The sequence below is a fragment of the Linderina pennispora genome, assembly GCF_002104995.1.
Source record: "Linderina pennispora strain ATCC 12442 chromosome Unknown DL89scaffold_13, whole genome shotgun sequence".
In the NCBI taxonomy this organism is placed as follows: Eukaryota; Fungi; Kickxellomycota; class Kickxellomycetes; order Kickxellales; family Kickxellaceae; genus Linderina; species Linderina pennispora.
In genome coordinates, this window is record NW_024468261.1 from 653066 (window position 1) to 669627 (window position 16562).

Genomic DNA, 16562 nt, shown 5'->3' on the forward strand with positions numbered 1-16562 from the left:
ACTCTAATGCTCGGCGCTCGCTTCGCTATCCTCTGCACCATCGTCGCTAGACTCGTCTGTGCCCGTGGCTTCCTCCGTCTCTTCTGTATCCGGTTGCCCTGTACTCTTGTTGCCGGAGCCACTCTCTTGGGCCTCCTCCGCCTTGCTCGCCTTGTCCACCTGGCTAGGGATGTAGCTTATGATGCTATCGACCACATTCTGCGCTTCATCCTCGCTCCCGACACGCAGTGAATAGGGAACCATCGTTATTCCGTCGCCAAGTAAGCGCGAAAACGACACGGTTTTACGGTTACATGTAACCTTCATGCCAGAGATCAGCTTGGCGCTGAGGATCTGAGCCTGCGATCCGTCTCTCCACATCCCCAGTAGCCAGTCGTTCTCATTGACCTTGTCTTGGAGAATCTTGAACTGGCCCGTCCCGCACTCCCTCCAGTCCTTATCCTTAAACTCATACAGTTTGCCCCTAGTCAGGAAAACGCACTTTCTCGTCTTTCTCGGACGTCTTGGCATCGGCATGCTTGGAAACCACTGCTGTAGGCTCAATCGCCTTTGTTACGAGCGATTCGTCACCACCTTCGCGCAACATATCATCGAACGTCTTTGAGTCCGCAGCCGGCTTGTCTGCTTCGTCACCTGCCGGCGTGTCGGCAGCCGTGGAGGTACCCGGTGACTTGGAAGCTGTGGTTGCGTGCTGGGCAAAACCAGCGTCAGTGCCAGCATATGCGGCGAAATGGCGAAGACACTTTGGCAGCGTTAGCAAATCCACCAGAGTTGCTGAAGCTGCCAAAGCCCAGACCGCTGCTGTATCCTGAGCCGAAAACACGCTTGGCCGGCGCAGGTTGCGACTCCTCCTCCTTCGACTCATCTATCTTCTCGGTAGAGGAACTAGCAGAATCGCTGGAGTTGTTGATGTTTTTGAAGGCGCCGAAACCAAGACCACTGCTGTATCCTGAGCCGAAAACGCGCTTGCCCGGAGTAGATTGCGACTCCTCCTCCTCCTCATCCTTTTCTTCAGGCGTTTCTTTGTTCTCCCCGTCCTCCTCCATCTCTTCCTTTCTCCCTCGCCTCGAGCTTGTCCGAGCTCTCGGCCATCTCAGGGACCTGGGCTTCTGCTGTCACTGCTTCGGTATCCTCGACAAGGTCGTCGTCGTTCTTGTTGCTAATGCGTAGCCGCTTCATCGGGCTGACCTTTGCGTCAGCCAGGGACGCCTCGGATGTAGTCGACGTCAGTGTCTCGTCAGCATCCTCCTCTGTCTTCTCAACCACGTCGTTAGTTTTGCTGGCTGGCGGCACTGTCTCGGTGTCGCTGTTGCCTCGCCTGCGCTTCGCGCTCATGCTGTTTGCCTTGCTATCGACCTTTGACATGACTCTTTTTCCCAGTTTTGTTCTCGGACTTCAAAAAGCAGAAGAAGGAAGTTTGTTGAAAAAGAAAAAAAGTGGGCAAAGAGAGAAAAGAAGGAAAAAGTCAGACATGGCTGTGTTCTTTTTTGTAGCACGCCTCGCCCGCAGAGGAGAGCAGAATCAGCGAAAAATCCAGTGATTTTCGGAAATCGGCATGCTCACGCCTGCTCGGACTTTGCAGCCTGCGGCTGAGTCTCCTCCGAGTTGTGGTGGAGCGTGTCGTAGTGGCTGTACGCGCCGCGACGCCGTTCCCGCTTGATCCGCCGGATCTCCTCAGCACGCCGCTCGTTGCTGACAAGGTCCTTGGCGTAGACGAACGACCCGAAACCAACTACACATCAACAGCCGAGATAAGTAGGACCAACCTGTGTCCGATATGCATACGATCCTGTGCTGACCTGGCTACTTACCAGCAATGATGCCAGACCTACATAGAGGACAGTTTGGTGGGGATTGTGCCCGTTAGTTAGCTGCATTGTTGCAACGTGGCTTCTGCGTATAGAGCCGTATGCACCCCCGTCCCGGGCCTAGCACTTAGCCTTGTGTCTTTGGCTGCCTTACCATGCGAGCAGAATCGATCTTGGGTTGTTCTTAATGAATCCCATGGTAGCAAATATGTTTGGGCTGAAAAGGGGAGATAGGGGGTGTATAATGATAGAGCTTGAAAAGACGCAGCGATTACTGTCAGAAGCAGTGCACAGACAAGGAACACAGCCCGCCAGCGTGTGCTCCACTCCCGCCACCCCACCACTCCACGGCTCATTATGGACCATCATCGATATTTCGCAGCTTGTGCGCAGAATTGTCACGCTATTTTTATGAGGATCTGCATGCAAGCTGGCCGGTAAAAACGCAACGTACAATTCCCTCCTGCCTCATTCCACATCGACTCTAGTCTGGGCATCGTTGGTCGTTAGGGTTTGATAGACATGCCAATGCGGCGAGGCTATCCTACATCCACTGGACCCATTCCTGCTAGTTACTTTCATTCCCCGCTGCCAAACAGCACGCTTATAAACTTCGCTATCCGCAAAGCTGTATCCTGGCGCTGCACCTTCATGCACCGCTCTTTCGTCTCGCATCTACCCTTGAAAATAATAGTCCGAAAAAATGAGACTGTCTGCAACATTACTGCTTTTTCCTATATCTACCGCTGCCCTGCCCTTGGGTGTCAAAGGAGCTCTGCAGGCACTCGTCTCGCCATCACTAATCAAGAACACTTCTCCGATATTTGCTCTTGAGGACTACATGTCGTATGCTACCGATGCTGGCCTGCTGGATGTTAAGAGAATGTTTGATAGTGGCCAACTCCAGAAAGCATTCGATAGGCTGCGCGGACATTTTAGTTACATGGACAGAGACCCAGAAATGTCGGAGAGCTGGGAATTTAGCGCGGCGCTGGACATTGCCACCCGCGGATTGGACAGGATGGCGGCCATGTATGCTATGGAGTTGATGTAGCGTGGCAGCGCCCTGTTAGATTGGTGAATACAGGCAGCCATGCATCGGGCGCAATAATCGGAAGTCCCCTTGGCGAATGGTGTGCTCTAGTTTTTCCTTGCAGTAACTTTTGTGTTGATTGTATAACGCATTAGTAGCTGCCAAAACGTTGACCGAAAACAGCCAAATCAGCCCAAGGGAATGTCAGGGACTCTGCTCGTATTCAAGGGCCCCTGAAGAGCAAGGGCAGCAGCGGGTAGTAGCTGGATGGGATCCATATAAGCATAGGAAGAGAATGAAAACAATCCAAACGCCCTGCGATGGAGGGGGCTACATTTCGGCGATTCAAATGAGAATGGAAGTATATCGACCGAGTCCGCATTTCAGTCTCTCCTCTCCTTCCACTCCACCTCGTCGCCATTTACCCCACCTTATTTCCTATCCTTAGCAGCAATGTACATCAAGAGGGTCTTCCTGCCTGCGCTTTTAGTATTAAGTGCGTCGGCTGTCGTCATGGGTGCGGACAACAACAGCAGCAGCAACAGTGCAAGTGCCGCTGAGTCGCCCACTGTTCCCTCTCCTACACCAGAGGCATCGCCTGGCTCAGTGCCTATCTCAAGCTCAAGAACAGGCCAGACCCGGGCTGCAGGTGCAATTGCCACGCTCGCTGCTGACCAGAAAGCTGAGGAATCCCCGGCATCCAGTGCTGTGTATGAATCCGCGTCCGAGTCTGAGTCCGAGTCCGAGTCGGCTTCAGCTGAGAATGCTACTGCTGAGCCCGCTGATGTGGAAGCAAAGACAATTCATGCTGAATGTATGGCTGCTGGTGTCGAGGATTGGGACCGCAATCTGCAAATCGGCGGTGTGTTCATCATCCTTGGCGTGAGTGCGCTCGGCTGCCTGTTTCCCATTGCCTGCCAGTACATCAGATGGCTGCGCGTGAGTCCAGTGATCCTAACCACAGGCAAGTTCTTTGGTGCTGGCGTGATCCTCTCCACTGCCTTTCATCCACATGCTCGGCGCTGCAACTGAGTCCCTCAAAGACGACTGTCTGGAGGGACGGCTCGGCGACTTTGATGCGTGGCCCCAGTTCCTGGCCATGGTGGCCATATTGGCAATGCATTTGGTTGAGCACTTGCTGACGAACCATATCCACAAGTCGTGTGCGACCCAGAAATCCGCTGGCATCAGCACCGCCCTGGATACTCGCAAGATTGTGCACGAGGTGCGTGTGTCGACGAGTGGGTCCCAGGATGGCAGCGATGCGGCCAAGAGCAGCGGTGGTAACGATATCGAGAAGCAGTTTGATCTTGATAATCTCACCAGCAGCCATGCACATGCACACGGGCTTTTGGTCGATCCCGAGCAGCGCCGCAAGCACCTGTCGACGTACATTCTTGAGCTCGGCATTGCCTTGCATTCTGTGATCGTTGGCATGACACTGGCAGTTACCGGCGGCGGCGAATTCAAGACACTCCTGGCTGCCATCAGCTTCCACCAGTTCTTTGAGGGGCTTGCCCTGGGCACGCGCATTTCTGCACTGACATTTGAGCGCCACGCCGTGATGTTTGCCCTTTTGAACGCCCTTGTGTTTGCGCTGACGACCCCCTTCGGGCAGGCGCTGGGCATTGGCATCCGCGAGACGTTCGCACCGCGCTCGCCAACGACGCTACTGACCATGGGCGTGCTGGATGGTCTGTCCGCAGGCATCTTGATGTACTCGGCCATAGTCAATCTGCTGGTGGAGGAGTTTGGATCGTCCTTCCGGGCACACTCAAAGAAGTCGCGGACGCTGTACTTTGCGGCGATGTATATGGGCTGTGCTGCCATGTCCATCATTGGAAAATGGGCGTAAAAGTCGCTCAGCGGCCTTCAGAAACCAAAAGAGATGGCCCTTGTGTTACCTCGCCTCCTCCCCCCCTTTTATGCATTTCTCGACCTTTCCATTTTTCTGCATTCCCAATATAGCGCTTCATATCTTTCATGATGCTGCTCGTGTAAAGAGGCCCGTATCTCGGTTGGTAGAATATCAGTGCCTTTTTCTGCTGACCGTAAAGAATACTAGATGACTGTTTGTTTACTCCGTCTCGCCACAGCCGCGAATGGCTGGATTTTCAGAGGGATCGTCCTGTCGCTCAGTTAACTTGCAAAACTCAGCATGGAGGGAGACAGTCTTTAGCTCGTATGCCCTCCGCTCAAAGGGGCCATCCCCCGAGCTGCAGCCAAGGAGGCTCCAATATGTGAACTGTTTTTAGTCGCGCTAGATGCGAAATAGACCTCCACCATTGGCGCATTGCCGCTCCATTCCGCCCCAGCTCCCAAGTGATTGACAACGTAGGCCTTGAATAAATATGCACGAGGTTAAGAATATTTTCCTTGATGTCCCCCACCAACTCCCTCTTCTTGCACTTTCCCTTCTATTATATCTGGGGCCTCAGCACTTTTTCCTCGTAGAAGACAGCTATTTATCGCTTATAGTACCAAGCATTTCATATGCCGCAGTCGTACATTGTTATTTTCGAACGAGACGGCAACGAGGAGATCCTCTATGTATCATCCAACTGCCTCAATGGGCTAGGATATACACCACAAGAGATGGTTGGAACCAGTATCCTGGATTACTCCACAGACCCGCACGCCAAGCACTACAGCTGCCAGTGGCCAGCAGACAATCCTGAAATGGGCGTTGTGCTTTTGCCGTGCACCGTACGGAACCGCCAAGGAATGTCGATATTTGCCCACGCCCTGTGCATTAATTGCAGCGGTCACATATTCAGCGTGATAACAACTTTCCCGGAACTGGGAAATGTCGAGCTTGGACAGTCAATCTTGTACAAACTGCAGTTTGAGGCCGATTTTGAAGGGCAGTCGAGCGACTCTGCCTCAATCAAGACAATCGATTCACGAAGCGGCGAGGGACGGAGGACTAGTGTTGGCGAGACGGCGAGTGGATTGCCGGAGGGCTGCGGCGACCTGGTCAACCTCGACTACCCAGTGGTAACCAATGATACTTTGCGCAGCGCGCATGTGCATACTGCCCGGTCGTGCCGCGCCAAGGCATGTTTTGTTTTGACGCGGGCCGATACTACCACTGAGACGCAAGGCCCGACAGTTGTGTTTGTGACGAACTCGATCAGCCGGATCCTGGGCGACGATACGGAGGGACATGAGGTTATCAACATGCCTTTCTTTTCCTTGATCGCGCCATCAGACATCACCAAGGCCGCAGGGTTCCTGGACTCGCTGATGGCTGATCTCAAGCCCCAAGTATGTGTTCTAGACATGCTCCGGAACCCAAACAGCGAGCAGCCAGGAGAGCCTGCGGCTCGGGACACGATAAAGGTCGAACTGCTGGGCGCAATTTCCGATGACGGCGTTGTGCTGCTGTGCCAAAAGGTGCGCAACCAGCGGCAAAGCCAAGGCGGAGCTGACGATGAGCTTGGATATATGTCGCTGTCCGAGATCATCAGCTCTGACCCCGACAGCTCCGACTTCCCCGAGGAATGGAATCAGTTCATGTCGTTCTGAAAGTATGTATTAGATAGATTTAATAAATATACTTGAAATACTCGCCGCCCTCGCCGTACCTGGCGAGATTGCGCTTGTTGCGTCTAGCCATGTTGAATCTTAGCAGGCACGCAAACAAGATGGCCAGCACGGCAGCAGTCAGATTAATGCCATGCCCGATTAGGTACCGCGGCTGCTGGTTGTTCGTATACGCATTCGACGCAACAAACACGCTCAGCCCGCCAAGCATCGGCACAAACGCCGAGCTGACGTTTGCCTTGCGCCCGTGTCTGGCTGTAGTTGGAAATAAAGTAGCCAGGGAGAATAGTGAAGTTGGCAAAACTGCCTCCGGCCATCAAGCACAGGCCAACCATACGCGCCGGCACGCTCAGCGTGGCGAGCAGAATGATTGTGCCGATGACCACCAGTGACATGGTGAGAACGGTGGCCAGAAAATGCGAGCCCAAGCGGCGCACAAGGTATCCGGCAGAGACCATTGCGAAGAAGCCGAAGATCGAGGGCACTGCCAGCAGCGCCTGGGACTGGGACGCCGTGAACCCGTAGTTTTTGATAATCGACGGTGCAAACACGTTAATGCTTGAGCACCCGCAGCTCGTCAGCATGCATGTCGCCCCAAACGCCCAGACCTGCCAGTCCTTGAGCACATTCAGGACTTCTTTGGCCTTGACTTTTTCGGGCGGCGCATGTGCATTCTCCTCAGCGATAAAGCTCTTATCTTCAGAAGACAGGATATCTGCAGTCGAAGGGCGTGTCGCGGATCACAAAAAAGGACAGCGATCCGAGCACTAGTGTGATGCAGCCAAGGACGATATAGATCCAGCGCCATGGCTCGATCGTGGGGTGGTTGATATGCGAGATGCCGCTGGACATAACTCCACCGATCAGTCCGCCGGCTGGCGATGCACTGTAGTACCAGCCAACACGTGCTGTGATCTTGTCACGCGGATAATACGTGCTGAACAGAAACAGCACGCCGGGGGCAAACCCCGACTCGGCGATACCCAAAAAGAACCGCAGCAGATAGATGTCGCGTTTGGAGTGCGCCAGCGCTGTCAGGCCACACACAGTTCCAAACAATAGCACCACGACTGGTAATGCCTTTGATGCGCCAACACGGCTCACGATGTACGGCGAGATCGGATCGAACAGGAGAAAGCCAACGGAGAACAGAGTGGCGGCAATGTTGAAGTCGCTGCCAGTGAGGTGCAGGTCGTGCTCAAGACCAAGGACCTTGGCGGAGCCAATTGCTTGCTTGTCGAACTGGCAAAAGATGTTGAGGAGCCAGAGCCAGAGCAGCAGCCGGAGGTCGACTTTGCGCAGGTAGCGGCGCAGTGCTGCCTGCTTGTCGATGGCGGACGACGAGGATGACGCTGTGGTGTCGGAGTCTTGCTTGTCGCTGTCCATGTTACCAAGTGAGGGGAGGTGAGATCGTGTGCTGCGGCGTACCAAGAACTTGTGGATGTGCTAAGGCTAGTTTATATATGCGAAGGCTAGTTTGTGTAGGGGGTAAAGGCAAGGAGATAAAGGAAGGTTTCTCGGTTGTTTAAAATTATCCCTGGGCGCTGCTCACCGGATATATGCAAATCTGTGCATGGCTGCAACGGGTCAGCCTGACACCTTAGCGTTAATTTTTCACCAGACAGACCCGTGCCAGCCCCGCATTGCTCATCGATATACAGGCAGTCAGTGTGCCATCTAATACATTGTCCATTTGCTCAAGAGCGAGAGGTTGTTAATTGGCATGTTTCCTTTCGCTAGTCCCCGGCATACCCACCGGGAATGCGGGTGATCAACGGGTATATGTGAAATTATTCCTGCTTAGACGGGCTTGATTCCCTTGAGGCTATCGGGCACTGGCGCCAGGAGCTGGCGGGTCGCAGTGCGGCCATTCTGCTGCAGCACAGCGTCCATGATGACCAAAGTAGCCATGGCCTCGACGATCGGCACCGCACGGGGCACGACGCACGGATCGTGCCGACCACGGGCCGCCAGCACACCCTCGCTGCCGTCGTAGGTGGAAGTCTCCTGGTCCTGCGAGATCGTGGCAGGCGGCTTGAAGGCGACACGGAAGTAGATGTGCTCGCCGTTGGAAATTCCGCCCTGGATTCCACCCGAGTGGTTGGTCTTGGTGCGCAGGCCGCCCTTGCCGTCAGACTCGAACGCGTCGTTGTGCTCATGGCCATACAGCTGCGTGCCGCGGAAGCCGGAGCCGACCTCGAAGCCCTTGGTGGCCGGGATCGAGAGCATGGCGTGGGCAAGCGTCGCTTCAAGCTTGTCAAAGCAGGGCTCGCCCAGACCGCTGGGGCAGTTGCGGATCACGCACGTGACGGTTCCGCCGGTCGAGTCCTTCTCCTCAGTGCACGCCACAATGACGTCCTGCATCTCGCGCGACGCGTCCTCGTCGGGGCACCGCACAGCATTCTTGTCGACGTCATCTCTGGTGATGGTGGCCATCAGCTCACGCATCTTCTGGCTGCCGCTCGCCTTGCTCTGCTCCTCCTTCATCAGGCTCATCTCCACAGCGCCGACGCTGGACACAAACGCAACGATCTCAACGCCATACGCCTCCTTCAGGTACTTTTCAGCTACGGCTCCGGCGGCCACACGCCCGATGGTCTCGCGGGCCGACGACCGGCCGCCACCCGAGGACGCCTTGACGCCATACTTTTGCAGGTACGTCCAGTCGGCGTGGGACGGGCGCGGGAAGAAGTCGGTCTCAGGAGTAGTCACGCGGCCGCTGGTCCTGGTTCTGGACAGTCAAGGCGATCGGTGTGCCCAGAGTGTAGCCGAACTCGCATCCGGATTGGATCGTGACGCGGTCCTTCTCGTTGCGCGGTGTGGTTAGCTTGCTTTGGCCCGGGCGGCGGCGCGTGAGTTGCGGCTGGATGTCGTCCTCGGCCAGAGCCATACCGGGAGGGACACCGTCGATGATGCAGCCGACCGACTTGCAGTGCGACTCGCCGATAGGTGGTGACACGGAATGCCTTGCCAAAGGTGCTCATTATGGAGTCAGTAGAGGGGAATGAGGTGTGTTCCTTGTAGGAAGAAGGGGGATAAGGAAAGAGAGGTGAGGGCGGGCTGTCTAGGTCGGCCGCTAAAACTATTTGCGCAAAGTGGCCGATGAAGTCGCTGCAAAGCGCCTCTGATCCGACTAAAAAAAAGCTTGTGAGTCACTCTACGAGCTGATGCAGAAGTTGGGCAGAAGCGAGCCGAGCTAGGGGTGGCGCACCTGGTGACTCTTGCTCCAGCTCGAGCTGCGTCAACCACACCTGTCTCCGCACCTCAATCCTTGCATTTGCCACCACTTTAAATTATGTCCTCGCTGGCAGAAATTCTTCGCGACCATCAGACCACACAGGCTGAGCACAGACGCGCCACCGACGAGCTGCGCAGGGCTGCAGTCCAGGACGTCGGCGACCTCTGCGACACAGCCACAACCTCGCTCTCGTCACAGCTCTCGCGCGTGCTTGAGAACCAGCGTGAGATAGAGTCGCTGTCTAGAGACTGCGCACACTTGGTGCAGCAGCATGTGAGGAGTACGGCAAAGTGGACAAGGCTGGTCGACCAGTTCAACGGGGCACTGAAGGAGCTCGGCGACGTGCGCAATTGGGCGCAGGTAATCGAGCGGGACATGCTGGACGTGGCGGCAACGTTAGGAGCTTGTGCATGGGTCGCTGAACCCGCCGTTGCAGGCCGACCATGACAGCGAGCGGGGCAAGGCGCCGAGCAAATAGGACTGTATTTTTTTAATTTTTGATTATTTACCATAAACTGAGCCAATGCGATCATGTCGGTGTACCGAAAAAATTTTGCTGGGCGTATATTGAGGACTTCACACTTTTTGCCTTGGACACATATAGACGGTTATTGAAATGGAGAAGCGCGACAACATTCTGTTCACCGACACGTTCGACGTCAAGGACGTGGACAAGGACGGCAAAAAGTTTGACCGCGTGTCGCGCATCGATGGGCGCAGCCAGACGCACGACATGAGTCTGATCCTCGACATCAACAGCGAGCTGTACCCACTCGATGCCGGCGACAAGTTCAAGCTCACTTTGGCATCGTCGCTGTCGCTGACCGACGTCAAGGAGCCGTCGGCGTTCGGCAAGGGCGAAGCCAACTGGCGCGCGTACGTGAACGGCGAGGAGCGGTCGCTGGCGGACGACTTTGATTATGTGATGTTTGGCCGGATCTACCGGTACGATGACTCGTCGAGCGCCAAGGTGTCGGCGTTTGCGAGCTTCGGCGGTCTGCTGATGTGCCTGGAGGGCGATATCCGGCATCTGCAGAACCTCGTGGTTGGTGATACGCTCTACCTGCTGCTCAAGACCATTTAAAACGTCCCCTTAAAATACATTGGCTGCCTGCCTTTTCGGAAAGAAAGAATTTTACGGCACGGGTATGATGGATGGTCTCTCTCTCTCCCGATCGACGGCGGGTGCCTAAAGCGCACAGCCAGCCAGTCCGTCACTGGCGGACGCCGATTGCTATCTTTGGGCATCCCGGGAGCCATCCCTGTGGCCCAGGGACAGGCGATGCTGGTCGCTTTCCGCACAGTTGGATGCGACGGACAGGATCCTATGGCTATCTCGCAAGTGACTCGCAAAATTTTCCACGCTAAAAAGCAGCCACCACCGCCGATTTCCCCTCATCTCCGCACGGCCCAACCGTTCTTATCACCACTCTTTTCATATTAATTTTCTCCTCTTTTTCCACAATTTCATACACCGGAATGGCGGACAGCAAAGGCAGAGACCACCCAAGTATCGGGCCCGACGCCGGGAGTAAGGTAGAGTATTTTATGGGAGTCGGTGCCAAGGCGCGAGCTGGCTTAGCTAAGATCCTCCTCTCCCTGCATTAAACTCTAGGCTCCTGGCGAAGCTGGGCAACGGTGCTGTGGCTGGCATCACTGGTGTCTCGATCATCTACCCCCTGGACATGGTGAAGACGCGCCTGCAGAACCAGAAGCCGAATGCTCAGGGCAAGCTGCCCTACAAGGGCGCCATTGACTGCTTCAAGACGATCGTGCGGACCGAGGGTGGCATGCGGGGCTGTACCGCGGACTGGTTCCGAATCTGGCCGGGATTACGCCCGAGAAGGCGATTAAGCTTGCTGTCAACGATATGATGCGCGGGTTCCTTGCGAAGCGCTCAGGCACGACACCCGAGCGGCTGTCAATCCGCGACGGAGCACTGGCTGGCGCGACGGCCGGGCTCTGCCAGGTGATTGCGACCAACCCAATGGAGATCGTGAAGATCCAGATGCAGGTATCGGCGACGAATGGCGGCGCCCAGATCACGGCAATGCAGGTCGTCAGGCAGCTGGGTATTCGGGGCATGTACAAGGGGACCGTGGCCACGCTGCTGAGAGACGTGCCGTTCTCGTTCCTGTTCTTCCCGTCGCAGGCGCTGTTCTCGCAAAAATTCCACCAGTTCTTTAACGGCGGCAAGGAGGGTGACAAGCCGGCCACCCTGTGCGTGCTGGCAGGATCGACTGTGGCGGGTATTCTGGCTGCGGGCGCTGTGACCCCGGCGGACGTCATCAAGACCAGACTGCAGAGCTCGTCGCAGCCGTCGCCGCCGTACCGTGGCCTGGTCGATACCGCTGTGAGGATCATGCAGACCGAAGGACCAAAGGCCTTCTTCAAGGGGACTGTGCCGCGGTGTATGACCATGGCACCGCTGTTTGGCATTGCGCTGATGATGTATGATTTGCAGCAAAAGGTCTTGGGGTGGTGATAGAGCGAATACTGGGGCTGAGTTGCTAGATTTTCTACATGCATTTTCAGTATCAACGTGTCCAACAGGAAGTGTGTCCAAGGTGCAGGCTATCTACATGCAGAAAGCGAGGCAGGCATCAATAATGCGGTCTGGTGATATCAATGTAGCCGCGAACATGCTCGTAAACAATCCTTCATCTTTGATGATATGTGTAACAGCCAGAGGCAGCTACAGTACGACCATATGGTGGCGGATCAGCATTCGGGGCAACCATTCGCTCGTCCATGATATAGGGACTTGACCAGCCTACTTGTTTGACGGCTTTCCTCATTGTGGAGCTGGTCTACTACGCCGAATGTTCTCTGCGCTCCTCATCTACACTGCTGTGGAGGCAAGCATCTCAGCCACGAATAGGTGTTTTGCAGTGCTATCATCACTGGCTGCCCTTGTCTCAAAACACATGGCCTAAGCAAGACACAACAACGAGCAGCTTGAGGTTGTCTCCACCCGAAATGGAGAACAAAGCTGTGCTTGAAAGAAAGCGACCCATTCAAACCTTGTTTGAAGTGAACCGAGTTATTTGCTGAGCACCGCCTCCAAGCAGCTTGCACTGGGATTCTCCCTACTTTTCTAATCCCGCACTCTAAAAAATAATGCAGTCCCCGCCAGCGACAACCTACTAGACACGAGATGCTCTAACTACCCCCAAAACACTGGCATGTTTAGTGTTCAAACGGGCTCAAAATTTCTAAGCAGTAGCACAATTTACAGAGTCCATGCAGAAAGCCAAAAAGAGGCTCAGCTCCCTCCCCCTTTTTCAGCGTACATTCAGCGAGAATAAAATGTATTTAGCGTCAACATGGAACACGACCATGAACCGCTAGACTCCTTCTCCTCTCCCCTTCCCTCTTTTCGTTGCTCTGTTATTATCTCCTCTCTTTTTCTCTTCTTCCTCGCTGCATACGTAGACGCCTTTTCTTGCTTCCCTTACTTCACATAGTCGGAGTGGCTATATCTTACCTCACCATCCTCTTCCTTGTCTTTTGCATCTAGCCATTACCCCCACCCACGCATACACCCATCCCCGCCCGCCCCCATTAACACCACCACTGGCATCCCCATCGCACCCGCCGCCAATACTTGTAGCATGCACCAGTCTACCACGCTCTACAGCTATCCAATAACTTACTCGGACGAAACCATACATGCCACACCAGACGGCACTATGGCCAAAGGGGTACAGCCGTTGGCGCGCGAGCCGCCTGAAGCTACGCATACAAACCCGACCCACATATATCAGCGGTTCCACAACCACCGGAAGCCGTCACCCAGCCGCCGAAACCGCGACGAGCTGCTCGAGGATGACGCGCCCGGGAGGCTTAGAGCCGGCGCCGCCACAAAGCCCAAGCCTCCGACCACTCTGCTCGGCCGCTTCCGTAGCTCGTCGCCGGTAGCCTCGACCCACATCGTCTGACAGCTCATTGCGGGATGCTCGCAGCGAGCGCACGCTGCTAGCGCGCACTGGCTCGTCTCACTCACTGGGCCAGACTCCCAGTGAGGCAGACAAGAGCCCGCAGCCAACGGCTAAGAAGCGCCATTCGTTTCGGGGCGACGGTGGGTTTATCTCGCAGCTGTTAAGGAGTGGCCAGCAGAAGCACAAGGAGCAGTCCGATTGTGTCGCAGCAAAAGAAGCACCAACAAAAGGCACCCGGCCAACACAACAATAGCAAAAGTGCGGTTCTTGTGACACCGACAACCGGTCCAATGGTCTCTGATAAAAAGGGTGCTGCAGATATTGCCGAGCACTATACTGACGCCAGTGGACTCGCCACTTCGCCATATGCCAACCCCGGTCGCTTCCATGGACCATTGCCGCTGCCTGGAGCTCAGCTCAAGGGCACCCAGTATTTCTCGTCCCAGCAGCCGCATTATCCTCAGCAGCCAGCAGCAACAGCAGCAGCATAGCTATTCACCAAACGACCCTGCATATCCAGGCACTAAGTCCCATGGACCAGAGTCCGCACCATGTACAGGTCCGGCTCAGCCAGTGACCACAATTCACGGTCATCTCTGTTCGCATCGTCTTCAGACCGGCAGTACTACTCAGGACGACATGACAGGAGCACCTGTCGTCGATGGGCCCGGTGTCACACAGTGATGGTATGATGGGTGGCGACGAGGGCGACCTCAGCATGGATGACGAGATTGAGATCATGGCCGATGACGAGCTGGAGGAGGAGGCGGAGCGTATGCGTGTTGCTAACCGCCTGCTTTCGGCTATTCCAACGTACGAGCCGATCAATCTGTCCCGCGTCACAACCACCTGAGCCCCAGCCGCTGGCCACACGCCCAGATCTGCCCAGATATCAGCTCTCTTGCGCCAATGACCTCGACTGGCCGATGCCTTTGGCACCGTTCAAGGCAGCCCCAGTGCCCAATCCCCGCTAAGCAACCGCGAACTGCGGCTGGCTATCGAGAACCAGCTACTCGTCGAGCAGCACCGCTTTTTGATTCGCGACCTTGGCCATGCACGCTCAGCCATTTCGGCCCTGAAGCAGGTTGTGCAAGCAAAAGAGGACCGTGCGGAGCACTACGAGATTGCTGCCATTGAGATGCAGCAGAGAATGGCCATCATGGAATCCATTCTGACGCCTGACCAGCGCCAGCACCTGGCATCATTGCCGTTCTCTTTCGAGATCGACCGGAATTCAGAGTTTGCTCAGGCAGTACAGATCCTCCAACGCCAGCCCGCCGATGACCCGGATGGTGCTGTGTCGCCACTACAACAGCAGCCGCACCACATGCCAGTTTCGGGTGCCCCGTCGCTTGGTCTGTCGGGTGAGCAACAACAACAGTCTGATCAGCTTAGGCCAATGCCAGTGCTGCCTCTGAGTGCGCTTACTGCGCCACAGCGGCTTGATACCAGCGCTGGTCAGGCTGTTGGCGCCGACAAGGATGCGAAGCGCGTAGCGAGACCACTCTCTGGCCTGCAGACAAAATATACATTCAATGATCGTCCTGTGCACCAGCTGCCACGGGTGTTTTCTGGAGATTACAGCGCTGCCGACATGGACGCCATTGAGACATCCGCCGAGCTATTTGCGAGCGTCGTATCTGCCAGCTCTGCTGACTCGCAGACTGTTGAAGAGATAATTGCCAGCAAGCTAGCACTAGAGAAGCAGCAGGAGCACCAACAGCAGCACTCTGCAAGCGAATTGCCTCCGCCGTCAAAGACAGCAACTGCTTCGCCTTTGATGGACGTCGGATGGGTGTGGCGAGGCTTCCTCCAGCAAAAAGCCCAAGCCCAAGCCCAAGTCCAAGTCAAAATCGAAGAAGAGCAGCGAGCCGAAGCGTCGCAGCCGGTTCTTCTCCTGCACTGCGGCTGACAGGCTTCAATTCGGTGTCCGATACGGAGGATGTGCCCAAAGTACCGGACCTCGGCACTCGGCGGCGTAGCCTGTCGTTGGGCGATTCGCAGCGGGGGGTAGTTGTCAACGTCACTGTCCCGTCACCTCGTGGTAATACCAGCGCGTCCTCGGACAAGCGCGCTAGTGCGCGGTCATCATCGCTGATTACGTCGTGCCCGATTCTACATACCCCTGCGTATTCCAGCGACCACCGCAAATCTGCTCGACGCCCCCCATCGGTTGACTCCGTCTCATCAGCTAGCTCTGCTGGGTATTATCCGTCGAACCTTGGTCTCAGCACCAGCGGTACGCTGAGCGGAAAGCGCGTATCTAGTGTAGCTAGCTCCCAGGCATCTGCTGTCATCAGCCCAGGGGCTCAGGCGGACAAGCCCAGCAGCAAAAGGTCGGCGGTTCTCTCGCCGTCTCAGCTTTGCACCCAAGGCCCGTCGCTCGACCTCGGAGCCGTCGCGGCCACAGTCCATGCAGCTCACCAGCCGGCGGTCCTGGATCCTCCACCTCTTCAGCTCCTCTGGAAATGAGTCTGAAACTGACGATCAGTCCGAGTCGTCGGTCGAGCACAGCGAGCCAGTGGATGATAGCCGGGCGCGCAGGCGGCGGGTTGTGACCCATTCAACCGACGAGGTGTCAAGCTTTTTGGACAAGCTCAAGCTTGAGGAGCCGCGGCCGCGAGTCGGTGCAGGATCGATGCTGGAGGACGTCGCCGATGACAGCGGCGAGGATGGCGACGACTCAGAGCGGCCAGCCAAATCTATTGCAGAGATTCGCCAGCAAACGCTCGAGGCGCTTAACGGTACACTGAAGCGCAGCAGCAGGCTAGCCATGGATGTTTCTGACAAGCTGGTAGCCAAACCAGCCCCGCTTAAATGCTTCAGCCCCACGCTGGCCGTCTAGCAAGCGCAGCTCGGTACCTTCGCTGAACGCCAACCACGACAAGTCGCCGAGCAGCGATCTGCCTAGCAGCTTCATTGATGACCGCACCATAAAATGGGGACCGCGCGACAGTGCTGGCCCGACAATCAAGCGACTCGACGCACCATCTCCT

At 55.9% G+C, this 16562-nt stretch overlaps 12 protein-coding genes across 12 annotated transcripts; 8 read left to right on the forward strand and 4 right to left on the reverse strand.

The window, feature by feature from the left end:
* Positions 1-3: 3 nt before the first annotated feature.
* On the reverse strand, positions 4-1365 carry DL89DRAFT_295067 (uncharacterized protein; the record flags this gene model as incomplete). Its single annotated transcript, XM_040890591.1, has 4 exons — positions 4-447; positions 482-691; positions 744-1052; positions 1102-1365. 4 exons carry the CDS (start codon positions 1363-1365, stop codon positions 4-6), a joined length of 1227 nt encoding a protein of 408 aa, XP_040741230.1.
* A 43-nt stretch (positions 1366-1408) lies between these two features.
* DL89DRAFT_269728 (uncharacterized protein) lies at positions 1409-2141 on the reverse strand. The gene is made up of 3 exons (XM_040888402.1): positions 1963-2141; positions 1812-1828; positions 1409-1732 (listed from the first exon to the last, which is right to left on the reverse strand). Exons 1-3 carry the CDS (start codon positions 2004-2006, stop codon positions 1560-1562), a joined length of 234 nt encoding a protein of 77 aa, XP_040741231.1. The 5' UTR covers positions 2007-2141; the 3' UTR covers positions 1409-1559.
* A 332-nt stretch (positions 2142-2473) lies between these two features.
* Positions 2474-2912, forward strand: DL89DRAFT_269729 (uncharacterized protein). The gene has a single exon (XM_040888403.1). The coding sequence runs from the start codon at positions 2512-2514 to the stop codon at positions 2860-2862; it is 351 nt and encodes a 116-aa protein (XP_040741232.1). The 5' UTR covers positions 2474-2511; the 3' UTR covers positions 2863-2912.
* Positions 2913-3251: 339 nt separating this feature from the next.
* DL89DRAFT_269730 (Zip-domain-containing protein) lies at positions 3252-4812 on the forward strand. Its single transcript, XM_040888404.1, has 2 exons — positions 3252-3825; positions 3875-4812. Exons 1-2 carry the CDS (start codon positions 3295-3297, stop codon positions 4694-4696), a joined length of 1353 nt encoding a protein of 450 aa, XP_040741233.1. The 5' UTR covers positions 3252-3294; the 3' UTR covers positions 4697-4812.
* A 455-nt stretch (positions 4813-5267) lies between these two features.
* On the forward strand, positions 5268-6379 carry DL89DRAFT_56681 (uncharacterized protein). Its single transcript, XM_040891813.1, has one exon. It carries the CDS (start codon positions 5335-5337, stop codon positions 6367-6369), a length of 1035 nt encoding a protein of 344 aa, XP_040741234.1. The 5' UTR covers positions 5268-5334; the 3' UTR covers positions 6370-6379.
* DL89DRAFT_269731 (MFS general substrate transporter) lies at positions 6366-7869 on the reverse strand. The gene is made up of 3 exons (XM_040888405.1): positions 7132-7869; positions 6692-7079; positions 6366-6642 (listed from the first exon to the last, which is right to left on the reverse strand). Exons 1-3 carry the CDS (start codon positions 7771-7773, stop codon positions 6389-6391), a joined length of 1284 nt encoding a protein of 427 aa, XP_040741235.1. The 5' UTR covers positions 7774-7869; the 3' UTR covers positions 6366-6388.
* Positions 7870-8023: 154 nt separating this feature from the next.
* On the reverse strand, positions 8024-9493 carry DL89DRAFT_269732 (putative chorismate synthase). Its single transcript, XM_040888406.1, is given in 3 exon segments — positions 8024-8954; positions 9100-9325; positions 9345-9493. The coding sequence occupies 3 exon segments, from the start codon at positions 9369-9371 to the stop codon at positions 8188-8190; spliced, it is 1020 nt and encodes a 339-aa protein (XP_040741236.1). The 5' UTR covers positions 9372-9493; the 3' UTR covers positions 8024-8187.
* A 145-nt stretch (positions 9494-9638) lies between these two features.
* On the forward strand, positions 9639-10153 carry DL89DRAFT_269733 (uncharacterized protein). Its single transcript, XM_040888407.1, has one exon. It carries the CDS (start codon positions 9683-9685, stop codon positions 10070-10072), a length of 390 nt encoding a protein of 129 aa, XP_040741237.1. The 5' UTR covers positions 9639-9682; the 3' UTR covers positions 10073-10153.
* Positions 10154-10187: 34 nt separating this feature from the next.
* DL89DRAFT_56688 (RNA polymerase I) lies at positions 10188-10784 on the forward strand. Its single transcript, XM_040891814.1, has one exon. It carries the CDS (start codon positions 10242-10244, stop codon positions 10707-10709), a length of 468 nt encoding a protein of 155 aa, XP_040741238.1. The 5' UTR covers positions 10188-10241; the 3' UTR covers positions 10710-10784.
* Positions 10785-11104: 320 nt separating this feature from the next.
* On the forward strand, positions 11105-12110 carry DL89DRAFT_275741 (mitochondrial carrier; the record flags this gene model as incomplete). The annotated part of the gene is made up of 6 exons (XM_040889348.1): positions 11105-11166; positions 11241-11397; positions 11472-11594; positions 11619-11639; positions 11667-11744; positions 11778-12110. The coding sequence occupies 6 exons, from the start codon at positions 11105-11107 to the stop codon at positions 12108-12110; spliced, it is 774 nt and encodes a 257-aa protein (XP_040741239.1).
* Positions 12111-14125: 2015 nt separating this feature from the next.
* Positions 14126-14622, forward strand: DL89DRAFT_56695 (uncharacterized protein). Its single transcript, XM_040891815.1, has one exon. It carries the CDS (start codon positions 14289-14291, stop codon positions 14538-14540), a length of 252 nt encoding a protein of 83 aa, XP_040741240.1. The 5' UTR covers positions 14126-14288; the 3' UTR covers positions 14541-14622.
* On the forward strand, positions 14623-15729 carry DL89DRAFT_56696 (uncharacterized protein). The gene has a single exon (XM_040891816.1). The coding sequence runs from the start codon at positions 14705-14707 to the stop codon at positions 15476-15478; it is 774 nt and encodes a 257-aa protein (XP_040741241.1). The 5' UTR covers positions 14623-14704; the 3' UTR covers positions 15479-15729.
* Positions 15730-16562: the final 833 nt, after the last annotated feature.